The following is an 18,886-nucleotide window of genomic DNA, read 5'->3' as shown; positions in this document are numbered from 1 at the left end:
CATGGCAGAATGCTGGTGCTTTGTAACCATTATTATTCTGCAATGTCCCCATTAATAATATAATAATTGGAATAATGTGCATTTCTTCATTTTACTATTTAATATTATTTTTCTTATGTATTAACTTTTACATGTCATTATAATTATTATTCTTGCTGTTGATATTAATATCATCGGTGGTAATGTTATAATTGGTGTTGTTTAAATTTGTTTCTATTTTTATTGGTATTGCTTTTATTGATATTCCTATTATTGGTACCTACCGTAAATCTAATATTTAATAAGAATATTATTATTTCTTGTATTAAATTATAGCAAAATTATTATTAATAATTATTTAATTTTAATATTATTTCTTTCTTGTATTATAATCTAGCAAAAGAATTATTATTCCTAATGATTTATTTTAATATTCTTTATTTTGAAATTCAGCTGGCAGCAAGAAAATTCATTTACTTGAACATGTGTTTATATGTAATTTTATTATCCAGCTGGTTTTAAATTTTGTGACCATTTTATGGGTTACCATTTGCCAGATATTGGCTCCCTTTTTATTAGCATGCAGTAAAGTGAAGTGCTAGGAAGTCACTATATGGTTAATGGCACTAATGTTTAGTGACTCATTGTGGGTACATGTATCTGACACGCTGAATATTTTTTCTTCTTCTCGTCATAACAGGACAAGTTATTGTGGACGTTGGTCAGATGATTCTCAGCCCGGGCATCACATGCTGTGTCATGAAGCAGAGAGAACACTGACGATATTATTAAGATTTTGAACTAATTAGAGGCGGATAATGGAGAGCAATAACTCCATCCTCCGATTGCACCAGCCCATTATGGAGCTCTGTTACGTCAGCTTCTATCTTCCTCAGGGTAATGTCAGGGGATTCACATACAAATGCTGTGTAACTCGAGACAAAGCTGGAGCATGCTTTGATAACTGTTTTCAAGTCAGGGAGGAGACGGAGCATGCACAACACAGGGATCCACCGTATGAAAGCTTTACAGAGGCCTTAAGGAAAACTACTACAAGGGACGTGCTCACAGAGCTGTACAAGCTCACTGCTGCTAAGGATAGATTGCTGGTCGAGCTTCTCAACACATCCACATCCCCCGGATCAAAAATGGGTAATCAAGATGGCAAATTTCAAGATCTGGCTGGAGCATCTCAGTTTCTGGATGAATCCTCCTTTCCCATTGATTTCCAAGAATCATTGACGGCCTCGTTGGATAAAAAGGCTCTTTCGTCCAAGGGCAAAAAAGGAAGGAGGTTTAGCCGAAGGAAAGAGAGCATTGAGGATTTTGTGAACAAAAAAATTAAAAGGAAAAGCACCCCAGACGCAGGCATGACACCAGGTCGAGAAAAGACCCCATCAATAAAGGTTTCTTGGGCAGGCTCTTCGGATAACTTGTTACGTCCGAGACTACAGTCGGTGGAGAACAGGGAGATTTTTATGGCGGGGCTTTCTGTGAAAAACAGTCATGATAGACCGAGTGAGAGTTCAGCGATTTTGGGTCCCGCTTCATCTGCTGGCAGTTCACAATCTTTGTATGACAATGATGTTTTTGGTGACTTCCCTTATATTCCTCAAAATGGTAGCCCAATGGGGGACTTGCAAGACGTTCTTAGGATGGTGCAGGAACAGCAGAAGGACGGTGCAGCCCATAGTGTTCTATTAAACAGAGACAGCTTGGAATACATTGACAGTGATCAAACCTCCATGGAGAGAGATGTCAAAACTGTTGTTGCCAAAGTCCAAGATCTGGGCTCCTGTGTGCAAAGAGTGGTGACTTATAGTTTCTCAGATGACTCGTCAAGGGAAGGTAGATGTGATAATATCACTACTGTCCACTCTGCTATGTCTAATGAATTTGTTTCTAAAGTTGATGTTTTTAATCTAAACGAGACCTTTGAGAAGGATAAAGTTGAAAATGCTGAGAATGATTTTAAGGAGGAAACTGTGGTTGATAATGAAGTCCTGCGAGTACATGGGTTTGTTAACAAGAGCCTCCTTAGGGTTCTAAAAAGTGATAATGTGGAGGAGACCGAGTTTTGGTTGGGACAGCTTGATCAAAAAGGAGGACATGGCAAGGTCAGTCCTAACCTGATAAAACAGGCAACAATTTCCCAGGAATCTTCAAACTTATCGACTGTTCCTCAATCTAATAGTAACGTGGAAGAACCCATCACAACCTCTTCTTTGGACTGTGCCGTGCCCCGTCACTCCTTCCCATCCAGTAATAATGTCAATAAAGAGGTGTCTCCCATCCAGTCTCCATTTTCATCTCTGCTGCCCAGTCCTCAGCTTCATCACCGGATTCTCCCTTTGCCTACAAAGCCTTTTGAGGATGATCCTAGATCATGGGGGAGACCTATACGTGATTTTATCAAAGGCTCATCAACACTGGGGGGAAGAACTAAAGCATCGAGCCTTACTAACCTTGGGCCTGACTCCTACATTGCAGATGATTTCAGGCAGAAGGCAAAAAGAAATGGGAAAGCACTTACTTTTCAGTATGATCTTCCTCCCCAAGGTTAGTAGCCCTGTCATTGTCTTTTTGTTGATATTATAAAATTAGTCAAGCGATGTTATTGTAAAAAAAAGTATTGTAGAAAGATAAGATCATCTTGACCTTGGATGTTGCATGTGTTAGCAGGTAAAATATTCTGTCTTCTTGAATGGACTTCTATCATAATAGAGAAGTACTGTAAGTGATCAATTCCACAGAAACAGCAAATTTCCATATCCACATTACATTGTGTTTATACACTGATTCCATAGATTAATGTCTATCCAATTATTATAGATCAAAAAATGTGAATTTTTGTTCTTTTGCTGGAATTTCCTTCTGTTTCTAAAGACTCCTTTTCGACAAGATCCTTGTAAATGTTTGGCAGAAACCCATCTTCTGTTTTACAATTGTTAATGTTTTATGCAAACTCTTTCATTGAGTAACTCTTGAAACATGTGACCGAGTTCAAAGCCAATTAGTGAAGGGTGACTTAAAGATGGTAATGAGAATAAGCAGTCAAGTGTAAGGATTTTATTGAACTTGTGGAATTACAAAGCAGATTTCCCATTGCAGGATTGTGTGTAAGAAAAAAAAATGTCTGCAGAGTCTGTGAGGTTTGGCTCGGTGTAAACACTGCAGCGGAAGCCTCGCTTGGCTCTGTGCTGCAAAGCTGAGCTAGACATTGATGCTGTAAAATATACGGCACAAGTCGTCCTGTTGTTTTAAATACGTACCGTATTTTCCGGACTATAAGGCGCACTTAAAAGCCTTGGATTTCCTTGGAAATCCAAAGTGCGCCTTATAGTCCGGTGCGCCCTATATGAGGGCAGCGGACCCTACTTACATAGGTCCCCGCTACCGGAGACAGCAGATCTCCAGCGGGAACTGCAGACCACGCGGCACGAACAACTTCTGCCGCGTGGTCTGCAGTTCCCGCTGGAGATCTGCTGTCTCCGGTAGCGGGGACCTATGTAAGTATGCTATTCTCCACCTCCCCCTCACCTTCCCCGCTCACCTTCCCCGCGTTCCGCGTCTCTTCTCGGCGTCGGGTCTCCGCTCCGCCCCCGGACCTCCGCCACGCCCCTGACCCTGCGCCTTATAGTCCGATGCGCCTTATATATGGAATTATTACATATATTAGGCGCATCGGACTGTTGCTCCTTATATTCCGGTGCGCCTAATGGCCCGGAAAATACGGTACTCTTTTTTTTTTTTTCAATCAATGGCTTCACCTTATGTTTTCTGGGTGCTTACTCCTAAAAAAACGCACAAAATTTAGTTTCAAGTCATCTGTGCCCACTGATCTTGGTAGGACTGATCATCTAGTATATTGTATACAGGACCTTATCCTACCGGAACTAGTGATTGAGCAGGTTTGTTGAAATTTGGATTCAAAAAGTGAATGTGAGCCCAAAAATGGCTGAAAAATCAGGGTAGAGGGCGGCAAAATAATAGTAATAACAGGGCAGTTGTCCTGACAAAAATGGACTACGGAAAGTTCTTAAAGGGGTATTCCAGGAATCTGCATAATTCATATACAAATGGGTCCTTAAAATATAAGCTAATATGTAATTAGTTGTTACTTAAAACTTTGCTCCCATTAGCAGAAAAAAGCTGTGGACATGCACTGTATTAAAATGCTGATGAAATTAAAACGTAGATTTTTTTTTCTGCACAGAGCAGACACCGGACGTAAGATGGCCGCTGGTCACATGTCCATATGACATGTTCTGCACCTGCCTGTGCAGGTCATGTGATCATCACTAAGTTTGGCTGTAGTCGGTTGGTTGCAGTGCACCCAGTATGGCCAGTGTTGTGGTGAGACGTCATCTCTGTGAGGTAATGTGCAGCGATGGCAGTTACACACATTATACTATGGTAATAGATCAAAAAAGTCTGTTACATCATCACTGGGAGCAGAGCAAGAGGGAGGAGGAGTTACTGAGAACTAAAGGATCATGGGAGTTGTAGTTTCCAGTGGCGACCATCTTGGTGATAACTCTGCCTACTTTAGAAAGCCCATAAAATCAAACTACTTCCGCTCCATGTTGTGACTAATGACATTGAGTTTTGTTGTATTCATTTATTTATAGCATTATGGGTTTTTGTATCAGACTGGAAACTGCAATTTAGAGGCATACAGATAGAACAAACAAAGTAACCGCTATTTAAAAAAACATGGATGCAATGATCATTGACACCAGGAACCTGAGGCCTCATGTACACGCCCAAGTGCATTTTGCCATCCCATTTTTGCAGTTTCTTGGCCACAAGAATGGGCCATATGTAACCTGTATGCCACCGCAAGTGAGCCAAATCCACAAAAAGATATGATGGGCTGGCAAATGGTGTCCTTCCCCAAATTTGATCACCTGACTGTCCCTGACTCTATTTTCTCTGTTTACTGTGAGTTTAGACTAAAGCTGTATCTGGCTGTGGAATAATGCAATGAATCTTACCACATCCATCTTCTCTTGACTTCTGCAGAAACTGCTGCAAATCCATGCATGTCCATGTAGTCCCGTATACTTCTATGTAGAAACTGTAATGCGGGGCAGTAGGAAAAATGGCTATTAACATTTGATGGCCGTATTTCCTGTTAAAATGAATTTTGGCTGTGCGCATGCTGCAGAGACTGATTTTGCATCTTAAAAAATGTATGTATGCATGAGGCCTAAGGAATAATATGGACTTGGCAAACACCGGCACCGCCATTCAGGAAAACTCAGATGAAAGGATATTCTGTTGCAGATGCATTAAGGTTAACACAGTGCTTAACACTGCCATAAAAAGGGCAATTATTTTGTATCTGTTCCTCACAGCTTTCTATCCCTATATGCCCTAAAAGGGGCAATTATGAAATTATTAAAGCTCTGTTCTTGCACTCACGATCCCTCCAGCTGCAACCTCTCCCTAGCTCTCTTGGCTGTACTGGCACCGGTACATGTGATCCTGCCTTTATACAGCAGGGTCCCATCTGGCCAATCACAGCCATGCTCAAACTAGGCATGCCTGTGGTTGCTAGGGGCTAAAAGCTGGCTGATTAGGCTGCTCAGCAGTCCATTAACCAGTTTTACTGCACTACCCCAGACCCCAAACCTTTGACTGAAGTTTGTGTTGGAGTCGATAACCATGTATACTCCAAATTAGTCCCCCGAACTTTGTGGTTTAGAACGCACATCACTAACCTTAACATATGGTTTTGGGAGAAGAACTGATCATAGTTTTTCATTTTCAACAAACTCAAACGTAATTTCAAGAAAATTAGAATAACTTTAGAGATAAATGTCGCACGTGAAAAAACGCTAGTGTGGAAGGGGCCTAAATGGTTGTCTGAAATTTCTGCAGAATCGGTTCTGCTGGAGAAAGATTAAGTTAGACTGCAGCTCACAGAGATATGGTGTCTAGAAGTCTATGGAGAGCCGGGGGCAGGGGGTTGAATTACAGCAGAGTGAGATAGGGAAGTCACGGGCACCTTGGTTTGTGCTGATATTGCAGCTCCGCTGTAAGGAGAGGAAAGTAGCTTTGTTGCAATACCACACACTACCTATGGTCAGGAGGGGAGCTATTTATGAAAGAAGGCAACTATGTTTTTCAACCTCCTCTGTATCTTCTCTCGATCCTGATATACACAGTACTATTCATTTATTTTTCACAGTCTGTGCCTCATAGTCTCTACCCCTTGTTTTGATCCTAAATGAAATGACATGCTGTAAACAGTCATTGACGTCCTGGGTCACGTATGTTATTTGCTTACATCACTGCTGACGGGATAAACTAAACGCTTTCAGGCCCAAGTGCAAAATAACAAGACCCCCACCTACTATGATTCGTGATCTTTTGTCTATTTGTGACAGAGGGCCCTTCCGTCCTCCTGAGTCACCAGGACTGGAGTGTTGCAGATGGATGTTCTGTAGGCAGTTGTAGATCTGGTTGGTCTGAAGACCCTGTATTTATATGTACTGTATAAAACCGATCAGGGCATGTTTAGCAGAGAAAGGAAGCAATACGTAAATCGCATTCTGTTGTTCAGGTTATGGGCAAACAAGGGAACATATTTTATTTTTAAATTGGGTAGTCAAAAAATATTCGTATAATTGTTTAACTTTAAGGAACTCTACCAGCTCCCCCAACTATATCCAGCAAGGTGAAAGTGATTCCCCGTATGGGTCCCAAACCTACTCTGTACAGAAAGTGAATATGTTACCCTGCAAAAGAAAGTTGTAGCCCTATACTTATTGCAATATTGGTGTGCAACACCCCTGACAATGCATAGGCAGGCTGGTAGTTGCGAATAGTGCCCTCTCCAGGTTAGGAGCTGTTAGGGGGAGTCATGAACCTGCTAGAATGTTTCTAGAACTTGGAATATTGTGTAATTGCAGCTGAAGCTAATGGCTGATAAGGCAACAGTTAACACTGTGATATGTGACTGTCCAATTATGTTCCTGTAAAGCTGGCTGTAAGCTGATTGGAGTAGCGCTACCGCCTGACCAGTGGATTATATAAACCCCTGCTGGGTGAGAGCACATGGTCTCCACTACCAGGAAGAAGAGGTACCTCAGGCCGCAGCCTAATACCTGAGAGCAAGTCAGGAGACTTAAGCCCCAGAGCAGAGGTCCCCATCCTGACCAGGCTGATTGTAACCTTCCTGTTGACCAGCTATCTCCCATCAGCTTTGCTGAATCTGCTGTTTATTGTTTTTTGGGCTGTTGCCTGCTGTTCAATAAAGCATTGTAAGTTGATTTACACAATGTTGCCTCCATCTGATACCTGGATACGGCTGCTTACCACCACGGGCTCCCCATACATCACCCAGGGACTCATCCTACAGACACCTCAGGGATTGTATATTTCTTGCACACACCACCTGCTGGAGACCGGCCAGAGACATTCCAGGCTGTAGGCCCATCCTCCGGTTCACATACCAAGCACGGTGACTCAAGCATGCCCAAGGTCGCACTAGGCAGCCACTCCGGTACTCTGCCTCCAGGCCACAAGAAAACGCTAGTCCCCGGCGGGGGATGTTGCAAGTGCACCCTGGGTGTCGACTCAGCTGCAGGAGCACAGGTCTGCCGCCACTTTTCCTTCCTGTTGCTCTCCAGCCCCCCTCAGGTGGCACATGCATGCTATACTCGGCATCTGCCAATTGAATTTGCCCTTTTACAATTCATAACATTTTTTTATTAAAAAGGTATATATAGGTTGTACAGTTCCTAGTGGTAGCAATGAAAACATCAGCTCAACCCAAAAAAAAATTACACCGTACACCAAAGTATGAAAAAGTTGTTTGTGTCAGAAGATGGTGAAACTAAGAAATTTCATTTGTAGAAAAGGTTTTAATTTTTAAAAATGTATTAGAACAAAATAAAAGCTATACAAATTTGGTAACCCCTTGTTTAAATTGGCCCAAAGACTAGAAGGGAGCTATCATTTGGAGCACAGAGTCACAAGAATATGGTGCAAATGTGTGTGTGTGGGGGGGGGGGGGGGTTGTCTTTTTGTTTTTTTTCCCTGCATTCAGAATTTTTTTTTTTCATTCTTCCCAGTACATGGATTGGAAATTAAAATACTGCTGCTCTGTGCAAGGCAAGATAAACAAAAGGCGGAACAAAAAAAAAATAAAAACACAATAATAAAGGGGCATCTGAGGGAAGGGGTTAATGACCTTCAGGAGAATATACCTCATTATTTGATGCAGAAATACGGGTGCTGTTTTCTGTGATTTTTATTTATTTTTTGTTCTCCTTTTTGAATTTTTTTTTATTATTTTTTGCTTGTATTATATTTGGTACCTGCAGACATGTAAGACTGAATTGATGTTGTTTTGCTGTAGTAAAAATTTGGCAGCGTTTTGGAAATCTGCAGCAAATAATCCATTTTGGTTGATTTGATACAACCTGCTCCATTTCTGTGCAGATTCTATGTAGATTCTAAGTTTATTATTTTTCAGAGCAAAAGATTTTCTGCACAAAAATTCTGCATTTTTTTTTTTTTGGTACATATTTTATTTCAAAGCTCCTTGATGGCTCACCATGATGCAGGCCCTCCTGCCACTTATCTGTAATACCTGATCTCTTGGTTGTCGACTCGCTGTGTTATATTACAGGATGTTGATGGATGCCGGATGAGAAAGGCCATTGATTTGGAAAATTTTGCTAGACGTTACTTACTATCCCAGGGTCAAATGCACCAGAGACGGGTCACTTATAATGGTATTAGATTGTAAATCTGGAGTTAGCAATTTGTTACTCCTGCTGATTAGTTATTTTGTAAATGTAAACTGGGATATGCCACAATTTTGCCTTATTCTTTCTTCTCTTGGATTGCAAATAAGATTACCCTACAGTATATTACAGAGCAGGAAACCCTGAGCTTAGTATTATTTCCATCATATTGCCTAGTAGAATAATGTGCTCTGCCTTTCCTGCTCTATAGCATGCTGCCTGCATATAGATCACTATGTACAATCTGCTCAGCTCCTCCTGCTCTATAACATGCTGCCTGCATATAGGACATTATGTACAATCTGCTCAGCTCCTCCTGCTCTATAGCATGCTGCCTGCATATAGGACACTATGTATAATCTGCTCAGCTTCTCCTGCTCTATAACATGCTGCCTGCACATAGGACACTATGTATAATCTGCTCAGCCCCTCCTGCTCTGTAACATGCTGCCTGCATATAGGACATTATGTACAATCTGCTCAGCTCCTCCTGCTTTATAAACTGCTGCATGCAGATAGAGCAGGAGGAGCTAAGCAGAATGTACATAGTGTCCTATCTGCATGCAGCATGTTATAGAGCAGGAGAAGCTGAGCAGATTGTACATAATGTCCTATATGCAGGCAGCATGTTACAGAGCAGTGGGGGGCTGAGTAATTGTGCATAGTGTCCTATATGCAGGCAGCATGTTATAGAGCAGGAGGAGCTGAGCAGAATGTACATAGTGTCCTATAACATGCTGCCTGCAGATAGGACACTATGCACAATTACTCAGCCCCCCACTGCTCTTTAACATGCTGCCTTCAGATAGGGCATGATTAATTGGGGTTCCATTTTTTGTGTGCTAATGGGCTAGTTATTGTAAATTTGAACACTTTTTCTGTGAATTCTCTTTGTTGTGTTACATATAAAAGTATTGGGTCTTAAACCATTGGTTCTTGGGTGTGCTCTGGACTGACTTTTTTTCTTTCACTGTTTCTAGCTGGTAGCTTTAGTATCCTGCTATACCTTTCAGACAGGTCATATTATTTGCCCCCAGTAATCCTGTTAACTACTAACTCAGCAGTTCTGTTTCTGTACTGCAGAGTATAGAAGATTACAATAGAAATTAACCCTTGAAAATCAGGAGATTTTTTTTTTAAATGTGTTCTGTGATGGATTGTCCTAAATGGACAATACAATTACAAAAAATGCAAACACTGTTTACAAAAACATTAAAATGCCTCAAACTGTAACACTTTATTGTATGGTAGAACAGTCTAAAAAAATCAATATCCAGATATAATTCTAGAACAGCCCCATCAGATATGCTTTAGATTTGTTTTGGTTTGATGACATCACCAATATGTTGTACACATGCAGGGTTGGACTTGAGGTGCTTAGGGCCCACCAGTAATTATTTTTATTTTTTTTATATGTACAACTACATGTATTTGTTGCTTAATATCAATTTGCAAATATCCTAAAGCATAGCTGACCCATTGCTTGCTTTCTAGGCCTTGGCTAGGACTGTTCTGGTCCTAGGATCCCTGTCAGTAACCTGCTGACTGGCCTTTGCCTATAACTTAGGCCTCTTATCTCTGAGCCAGGAATACATGGCTATTAAGTATCCAGGCCTCGGGGAGTAAAAAGATACTGCAATGTGCAACATCTCCCACCAGGGCCTAGCCTTTTCTTGGGGCCTGGAGGCAGCCGGGACCCAGAATACCGGAGTGGCTGGCGGTTGCGGCCTAGGGCACGCTGATGTCACGGTGCTTGGTATGGGGACCGGAGGGCTGTCCTACAGCAGGTGGTGTGGGCAAGAAATATGGAGGAAGAGGCTGATGTACTGTTTCTCCCTGGGGTAGTGTCTGTAAAATAAGTCCCTGGGTAATGGATGGGGAAGCCGTGGTGGTAACAGCCTTATCCAGGGATCAGGCAACGGCCTTAACATCAGCAAATTTCTTCTGGAAGGAGATAGCTGGTCGGATCTGAATCCTTAGGATGATGGGCTCACAGCCTGACAAGCTGGCCTCGGACTGAAGGATGGCGGGCTGCTACAGCAGCAAGGTTGAGGCAGATATCTGGTGATGGAGGTCTGCAGGCCATGTGCTGAGCAATCTCTGAGCTCTCCCTAGAGATGCCTCAGGGGTAAGAGACCAGAACCTTCCACACCCAAGGTTTATATAACATTGGAGTGTGTCCAGCTCAGATGGATCATCCAACCAGCTTACTCCTTCCTTACAGCAATTACTAAGCATATCATTGGCTAACAACATTCACATTAACTGTTGCCTTGCCAGGTAGTATCTACATCTGCAGATTACCTAAGCTCTCCTGGTATTATCTTCTGGGGGAGTTGCACAGGCTCGCAAGCTAGATCCTGACATGGAGAGGGCGCTGTTTGTAACTACCACCTTGCCTATAAGTTGTCAGGGGCATTGCAAATGTGATTGAGAAGGCCCAGGAAGGAGAGATACTGGATGGCTTCACATTGTGGGAGGAGTTTATATTCACTAACACTTATGTATGATAAAGGCCACGCCCCCTTGTCCCAGTCGATACCTCAAGAGGCTTCGACCTCATGCATCTGTTGGGTCGTGCCGCAGGGCAAAACAATACCAGACCCGACGTGCATAGTTTGCAAACAAACCTGTGGGCATTTACATTCGCCATGGTTTAAAAGGAAATCTACCAGGGACATTACTCATAGATCCAGGCACCGTGACTGTAGTAGTTTTCTTATATTTGTTATCCAAGGCCTCCTTTCTTCTAAAATTATGCTAATTGTATTCCCCTTTCACTGTGTGCTCTAACTTCCAGTGCTGTGGTGAGATTACGTCAGTAGAGATGAGCGAACATACTCGTCCGAGCTTGATGCTCGTTCGAGCATTAGCGTACTCGAAACTGCTCGTTGCTCGGACGAGTATTTCGCCAGCTCGAGAAAATGGCATCTCCCGCCGTTTTGCTTTTTGGCAGCCAGAAAAAGAGCCAATCACAAGCCAGGAGACTCTGCACTCCACCCAGCATGACGTGGTACCCTTGCACGTCGATAGCAGTGGTTGGCTGGCCAGATCAGGTGACCCTGGAATAGACTAGCCCCTGCCCGCGCCATTCTGTGTCTGGATGCCGCTAGGGAGAGAGCTGCTGCTGGTCAGGGAAAGCGTTAGGGTGTTCTTTTAGAATAGTGTTAGGCAGGAGTGATTCTACGAGAACCCAGCAGTCCTTCTTAGGGCTACAATAACGTTTTATTTTCCTTTTTTTTGGTTTGCTTGTGGCTGGGCTTGCTGCCGTTAGTAGTGCAGCTAGTACCATATTGTGAGGAATTTGCAGGGGGACTTGTGTTTTAGCTCTTAGTGACACACATATCCACCTCAAACACCGAAGTGGGACAATTTATTAGGGGTTTGATTTAAATTAGGCACAGTCTGCCCCTCGGTACTCGGTTCCCAGCCGCCACTACTTTTCCCGATGTGCCGTCCCAGCCCTGCACAAGCACGTGTCAGAGAACCTCATCTGTGCCCTGACCAACGCCGTTTCTGACAAGGTCCACCTGACCACGGACACGTGGGCGAGTGCTGCCGGGCAGGGCCATTATATATCGCTGACGGCACATTGGGTTAACTTGGTGGAGGCTGGGACCGAGTCTGACCCTGGGGCTGCTCATATACTGCCGACGCCGAGGATTGCAGGGCCTACTATGCCTCCTCCCACCCCTCCTCCGAATTACCATCCGTGGGCATGGCGCCATCAGTCGGTAGCTCTAGGCACAGCAGCAGTGCCGTCGCTAAGCGACAGCAGGCGGTGCTCAAACTGCTGAGCCTAGGCGATAAAAGGCACACCGCCCAAGAGCTATTACAGGGCATCACGGCGCAGACTGATCTGTGGCTGGCACCGCTGAACCTGAAGCCAGGCATGGTTGTGTGTGACAATGGCCGTAACCTGGTGGCGGCTCTGCAACTCGGCAGACTGACACATGTGCCATGCCTGGCCCATGTGTTAAATCTCATAGTTCAGCGTTTCCTCAAGGCATACCCCAATCTGTCTGATTTGCTCAAGAAGGTGCGCCGCATCTGTGCGCATTTCAGGAAGTCCAGCACAGATGCTGCCACTCTCAGGGCAGCACAGCGCCGCCTCCAACTGCCCGCTCACCGACTGTTGTGCGACGTGCCCACGAGGTGGAATTCAACATTAACCATGTTATCCAGAGTTTACCAGCAGCGCAGAGCGATTGTAGACTGCCAGATGTCAACTTCCACCAGAACTGGTAGTCAGGTCAGTCAGCTTCCTCAAGTCTACAATGAGGAGTGGAGGTGGATGTCTGATATCTGTCAGGTGCTGAGTAACTTTGAGGAGTCAACACAGATGGTCAGTGGCGATGCCGCCATCATCAGCCTCACCGTCCCGCTGCTTGGCCTGTTGAAAAACTCTCTGGTCAGCATGAAGTCGGAAGCTTTGCGCTCGTCACAAGAGACGGGGGAAGAAGATTCCCTTGTTGATAGCCAAAGCACCCTAAGGTCTGTTTCTCAGCGCATATCGGAGGAGGTGGAGGAGGATGAGGACGAAGAGGAGGCGAATGTTGGCGAGACAGAAGAGGGGACCATTGTTCAGTCCTTCACTGTTCAGCGTGTATGGGCAGAAGAAGAGGAGTTGGAGGAGGAGGAAATGGGCAGTCAGGCCAGTGAGGGGAGTGAATTCTTGCGCTTTGGGACTCTGGCGCATATGGCAGATTTCATGCTAGGCTGCCTATCCAGTGACCCTCGCGTTCAAAGAATTTATTCCAGCACCGATTACTGGGTATTCACTCTCCTGGACCCACGGTACAAGCAAAATCTTTCCACTCTCATCCCTGGAGAGGAAAGTAGTGTGAGAATGCATGAATACCAGCAGGCCCTGGTGCACAAGCTGAAACAGTATTTCCCTTCTGACAGCGCTAGCGGCAGAGGGCGTACTTCTGGGGGACAAGTAGCGAGGGAGAGTAGGCGACCAGGCAGCTTGTCCAGCACTGGCAGGGGTACGCTTTACAAGGCCTTTGCCAGTTTTATGTCACCCCAGCAAGACACTGTCACCTGTCCCCAGTCTCGGCAGAGTAGTGCTGATCTTTACAGAAAGATGGTGAGGGAGTACGTAGCTGACCATACCATCGTCCTAAATGATCACACAGCTCCCTACAACTACTGGGTTTCAAAGCTGGACATGTGGCACGAACTGGCGCTGTACGCCTTGGAGGTTCTTGCCTGCCCTGCCGCTAGCGTGTTGTCCGAGCGGGTTTTCAGTGCAGCTGGTGGCATCATCACCGATAAGCGTACATGCCTGTCGACTGACAGGCTGACGCTTATCAAGATGAATAAAGCCTGGATTTCTCCGAATTTTCATTATCCACCAGGTGAAAGAAGCTCAACCTGAATAATGTATGCACTCCTCCTCCTCATTGTCCTCCTTCTCCTCCTCTTTGTACACTAAAGCATAGGAAACTGGCTATTTTTTGCCAGGGCCAACTGGCTCTAGCTATAGTACTTAATTTTTCTGGAGGGCCACCTGCCCGGTCCTCTGTTTTAAGCAATTTTTGGGAGTGCCACATACAGGCACTCAATCTATTTAATTTTTCTGGAGGACCACCTACCTGCTCCTACGGTTTGAAAACTTTTTTGGACTGCCACATACAGGCACTATCCAAATTAAATTGTCTCCATAGCAGCCTCCACATGTCGTCTTTTTAGCTGGCTCCACACGTTGTCTCCATTGCTACCACACATGATCCACACGTCATCGCCATAGCTGCCTCCAAAAGTCATCCATATAGCTGCCTCCATACATGGTCTCCTTATCAAACGAACTGTGTCAGGCAGAATTTTGGGTTGTTTTCATGGCTTCCACATCAAACTTGTTAACTTTGTCGCCACCCTGCTGTGTAATCCACAAAATATACTGGCAAACTTTTATCATTTACTGATATTATTTCAGTGCTTCTTGCGCATCTGTTTACATTCCCCTCACCCGCCATATCCTAAACTTATAAGAACACTACTACACTTGATCTTATACACAAGGTTCTTAGAAGTGCTGTTTGGGGAGTAGCCTAGAGACAGGGGCTTGGATTGGCGAAAGCTCGCCTGGCAGCGGACCGCCAGCTCCATCTCAAGATCCAACTAACATAGTTTTAACTGCAGCACCTTTAATCTACTACTAGTTCACTGCCTCCATACATCGTCCCCTTATCAAACGAGCTGTGTCAGGCAGAATTTTCAGTTTTTTCACCAGATACATAGTGGAACTCGGCCCATCTGTCGCCGCCATGCTGGAGACCTGAAGTTGCAATCATAGCAGCGCAATATGGATGCCCCATACTGTCGCTCTTAATCATGGAAGTCGTCTCCATGGCTGCCTCCACATGTCGTCCCCTTATCAAAAGAGCTGTGTCAGGCACATTTTTCGGGTGTTTCACCAGATACGTTATGGAACTTGGTCACTATGTCGCCACCATGCTGTGTTATCGACTAAATATACCGTCAACCTTTTGTTCACAGAGGAAATAATTTCACCTCCTTTGGTGAAACCTGAGTCCATTAAGGGTATGTCGCCATGAGACTCTCTAGCCTGCCGCTGCCTCTGCATGCCATCCCCTAGAGTGTCAGGGTCAATTATTGCATGTTTTAGATGCTATCTAGCCTAATTCGGTCACTCTGTCATGGCCATGCTGTTGCCCATAATTTTGGCATAATGGTGCGATTAGGCAGCCTCAGAGGCATCCATGCATGCTGCCCCTGCTGTTTCCTGTCCATTTCCGTGCTGTTTCCATCCTTTTCCGAGGTTCCCAGGTGTTTGGCCAAGCTTCCCTGTGCAGAGCCTTGGTCCCCTTGAAAAATGCTCGAGTCTCCCATTGACTTCAATGGGGCTCGTTATTCGAGACGAGCACTCGAGCATCGGGAAAAGTTCGTCTCGAATAACGAGTACCCAAGCATTTTAGTGCTCGCTCCTCTCTATACGTCAGGCAGAGAGCTGAGGGAAGTGCCAAGGGAGCAGAGGGGGAGACAGTATAACAGCCTGTGAAGCTGCAGCATTGAGGCGCTTTGGTAAAAACTACCATGAGCCCTTCTGGCTTATTAGTATTAAAAGATTTTAGAAGGAAGGAGGCCTGGATCTTATAGATAACAAATATAAGTTTACCACAGTCACGGAGGCTGGATCTATGAGTGCCCCTGGTTTATCATGCTTAGTTTTGATTTTAACTTCCTTTAAAAAAAAATTGCTGTACATTGTAACGGCTGTATTATTTTTAGTGTGCACTGTACTATATTTTGCTGGACAGACATGCTTTATTTTCCGTTGATGAGCCTCATCTTCTGCATTTCTTAGATAAGCTATAAGGTTCTTATGTTTTTTTTCTTATCTTTGTTTGTATAAGCGAAAAGCCTTAAAGGAAAAAAGTGTTTTTTGTTGTTTTTTTTCAGAAAATGGTATGTTTTAAGAAATTCAAACATCCAGTGCTTTAGGTTGGTCATGGGAATTCTCTTGTTCGGATCACCATGAGCCAGAGATTTTTCAATGATTGGGCATGACTACACCCAGTGGCGTAACTTGTAGCTGATAGACCCAAGTGAAAAGTCTGTGCCAGGTCCCCCCCCCCCCCCCCCCCACTATAATGTATGGTTTATAGCACTATTCTTCTCATATGGGAAAGTGACATCTTATGGGCCCCTAAGCCTCTCGGACCTGGTTGCGACTGCACCTTCTGCACCCCCTAAAGTTACGCCCTTGACCGCGCCCTATTTAGTTGTCACATATGTGACTTGATTTGTAGTGTAGACACCAAGGAATCTTTCCATAGACTTGACATACCAACATGACTTTGGCATCTGAGGTTCCTTGACTCATGCTGCTTGTAAGGGATGCTATTAGGAGGGGGTGCATCAGGCTTTGGAGCCCAAGGGACCTGTTAGATCAGTATTATAAAAATTAGCTTTTGCACCAGGCCCCAGCAAGTTGCACATTTGATGCATGTAGTAGCTCAAATTCTTTTGATGTTTCCTCATTGTTTCTACCTCATCGCCTTCTATTGTCATGTTGTGTTGTGTCGTGTCTATATTATTACATAACCGCCGCCTGCAGAGACCGAGCCTTCCTTGTCTGCAACTTGTCTGATGGGATTTATTCTGGTCGCTGAACGCTGTTTGTTGTGAATTCTAAAGTTTTTTTTCTGACAAGGACCCCCTATGCTTTTCAAGAACCCAGAAAACTAGGGCAGTGCGGAAACCTTCATATACATCCTCCAAATGAACATAAAATTTACATACGGATCAACGACATGTGGTAGAGCACCCTATAATTTTTATATTGTAATCAGGGGAATGTAAGGTGAATGTGTAGCCTCCAGAAACGCTTTAACCACTCCCCATCGAATGACTTTTTCCATTTTACGCTTGTTTTTGCTTCAAAAATCAATAACTTTATTTCTTCCATGCCCAGAGATGTATGAGAGTTTTTTGTATACCAAAATATAATTCCTAGTGATGGTATTTTATATTCCATGCCGTGTACTGGGAAGTGGGGAAAAAAATTCCAAATGCAGTGAAATTGACTAAAAAATTCTTGTAGGGTTTATTTTTACAGCTTTTTATCACACGCTCCAAATGACCACTTTGCTTTATTCAGTGGGCTGGTATGATCACACAGAGAACAAATTTACATAGGTTTTATGAAGGGGTAACATCCATGATGAGCATTCATCGTGGGTGTTGGCTTACATATTGCAGCTGACACCCGCCATGCATCTTTTTGGCCTCTTTCACACAAGTGTATGATTTTTCATGTCCTGTATTTCTGTGCTGTATGAATCCATAGATTCATGCAGTTTGTGCATGTATGTCACTGTATCCGTACCTTATAATATACAGTGGGCTGGCGAATGATGGTTGGCTGGTTCTAGTCTGCCTGGATACTGCACAAGTACACGGCAGCATAGGGTGCAGAACAGTATGCAACACCTATTTTAAACGTTCCCAAAGACTTCTATGAAGCACGAAAATACTGGAGAAAATAGGACATGCTCTATATTTTTTACATCTCGCTACATGGTGCGGTATGGTGCACAATGTGGCTATGTATGGATGTATCTGGCCGTATTACCATTGTAATGAATGGGGCCATAGGCTAATGTTTTACAGGTTTTAGAGAAGGCATCTTACAGGCACTGCCTACTGAAAGCACTGGGGTCCTGATCAGACCTAAGGGCTGCCATGGGAACGATCAGCACCCCCCAAAGACGGCGCGAGGGGGGCGATCGAGGGGCAGAGACCCCTTACAGGCAGGATTAAATGCCGCGAACGCATTTAAGGAGTTCAACACCTGCGATCAGAGCCCACACTGACGGCGAGCATTACACTGGAATTTCGGCTGTTAGTTACAGCCAGCACATTGTGTATCCCAATGCTGGCCCAGCTCTATTCTTGTGCTGAACCGGCATGAGCTCTGCGTCCGATATATTGGATGCTGAGCACTAAGTCATTGCGCTCAGCGTCAGATATAACCCTGATAACTATATAACTATACTTGTGACACTGTATAAATAACCAGAGTGCAGTTTCTCAGTGTAATAAAGGTCACATCTTTTTTTTTTTTTAAGTGAGCTGGTTGCAACTTCTACCCCTGTGCCCCTGCCAGCAATGCCCCCTATGAGACAATACCCTCTCAATGAGAAAATTGGGGGATTGTCTAATTTTTCAGAATATTTGATGTCGCACAACTCGAAATGCCCAGATTACTACAAATCTGGCTTGTCATAAATAACTACAAGCCTTTCCTCCAATCATTATTCATCCAAATATATATTTCCATCACTGCAATGTACAAGACATAGTAGAGCCTCTCCCTATAATACTTTAATAATGTGAGCATTCTTTATATTTTATTATCTGTGCCTGTGGCCTTGTCTGTTGGACTTTTGAATATGATTAGATAATTTTCCAGCAGAGGTAGAACGTCTCCTGTAGAATAGAGTATTATATTATGGCTAAGGAATTGTCTATATGGAACAACCATGTGATTACAACTGCTGGGGGGATGCTGGGGACCAATGTTTCTAGAATGAAGTTAAAAGTACTGGAATGCTAATCCATAATTCATGTGTGAAATTTTAAATCATGAGAAAGTGATCTGCAGTTTGATCATA

The 18,886-nt window shown here is 44.0% G+C and overlaps 1 protein-coding gene across 4 annotated transcripts in view; it reads left to right on the top strand.

The window, feature by feature from the left end:
- The window catches only part of FMN1 (formin 1), a 175,960-nt gene that overhangs the window by 50,164 nt on the left and 106,910 nt on the right, over positions 1-18,886 (top strand). For all 4 annotated transcript variants that reach the window (XM_072115471.1, XM_072115470.1, XM_072115469.1 and 1 more), the window contains exon 2: positions 680-2,538. In XM_072115471.1, coding sequence (XP_071971572.1) covers positions 798-2,538 — 1,741 coding nt within the window. In that variant the 5' untranslated portion in view covers positions 680-797. The remainder of the gene's footprint in view (positions 1-679; positions 2,539-18,886) is intronic.

Source organism: Engystomops pustulosus, chromosome 7 (assembly GCF_040894005.1).
Source record: "Engystomops pustulosus chromosome 7, aEngPut4.maternal, whole genome shotgun sequence".
In the NCBI taxonomy this organism is placed as follows: Eukaryota; Metazoa; Chordata; class Amphibia; order Anura; family Leptodactylidae; genus Engystomops; species Engystomops pustulosus.
Note: the sequence above shows the minus strand (reverse complement) of the source record. Positions and strands in the feature narration are given on the sequence as shown.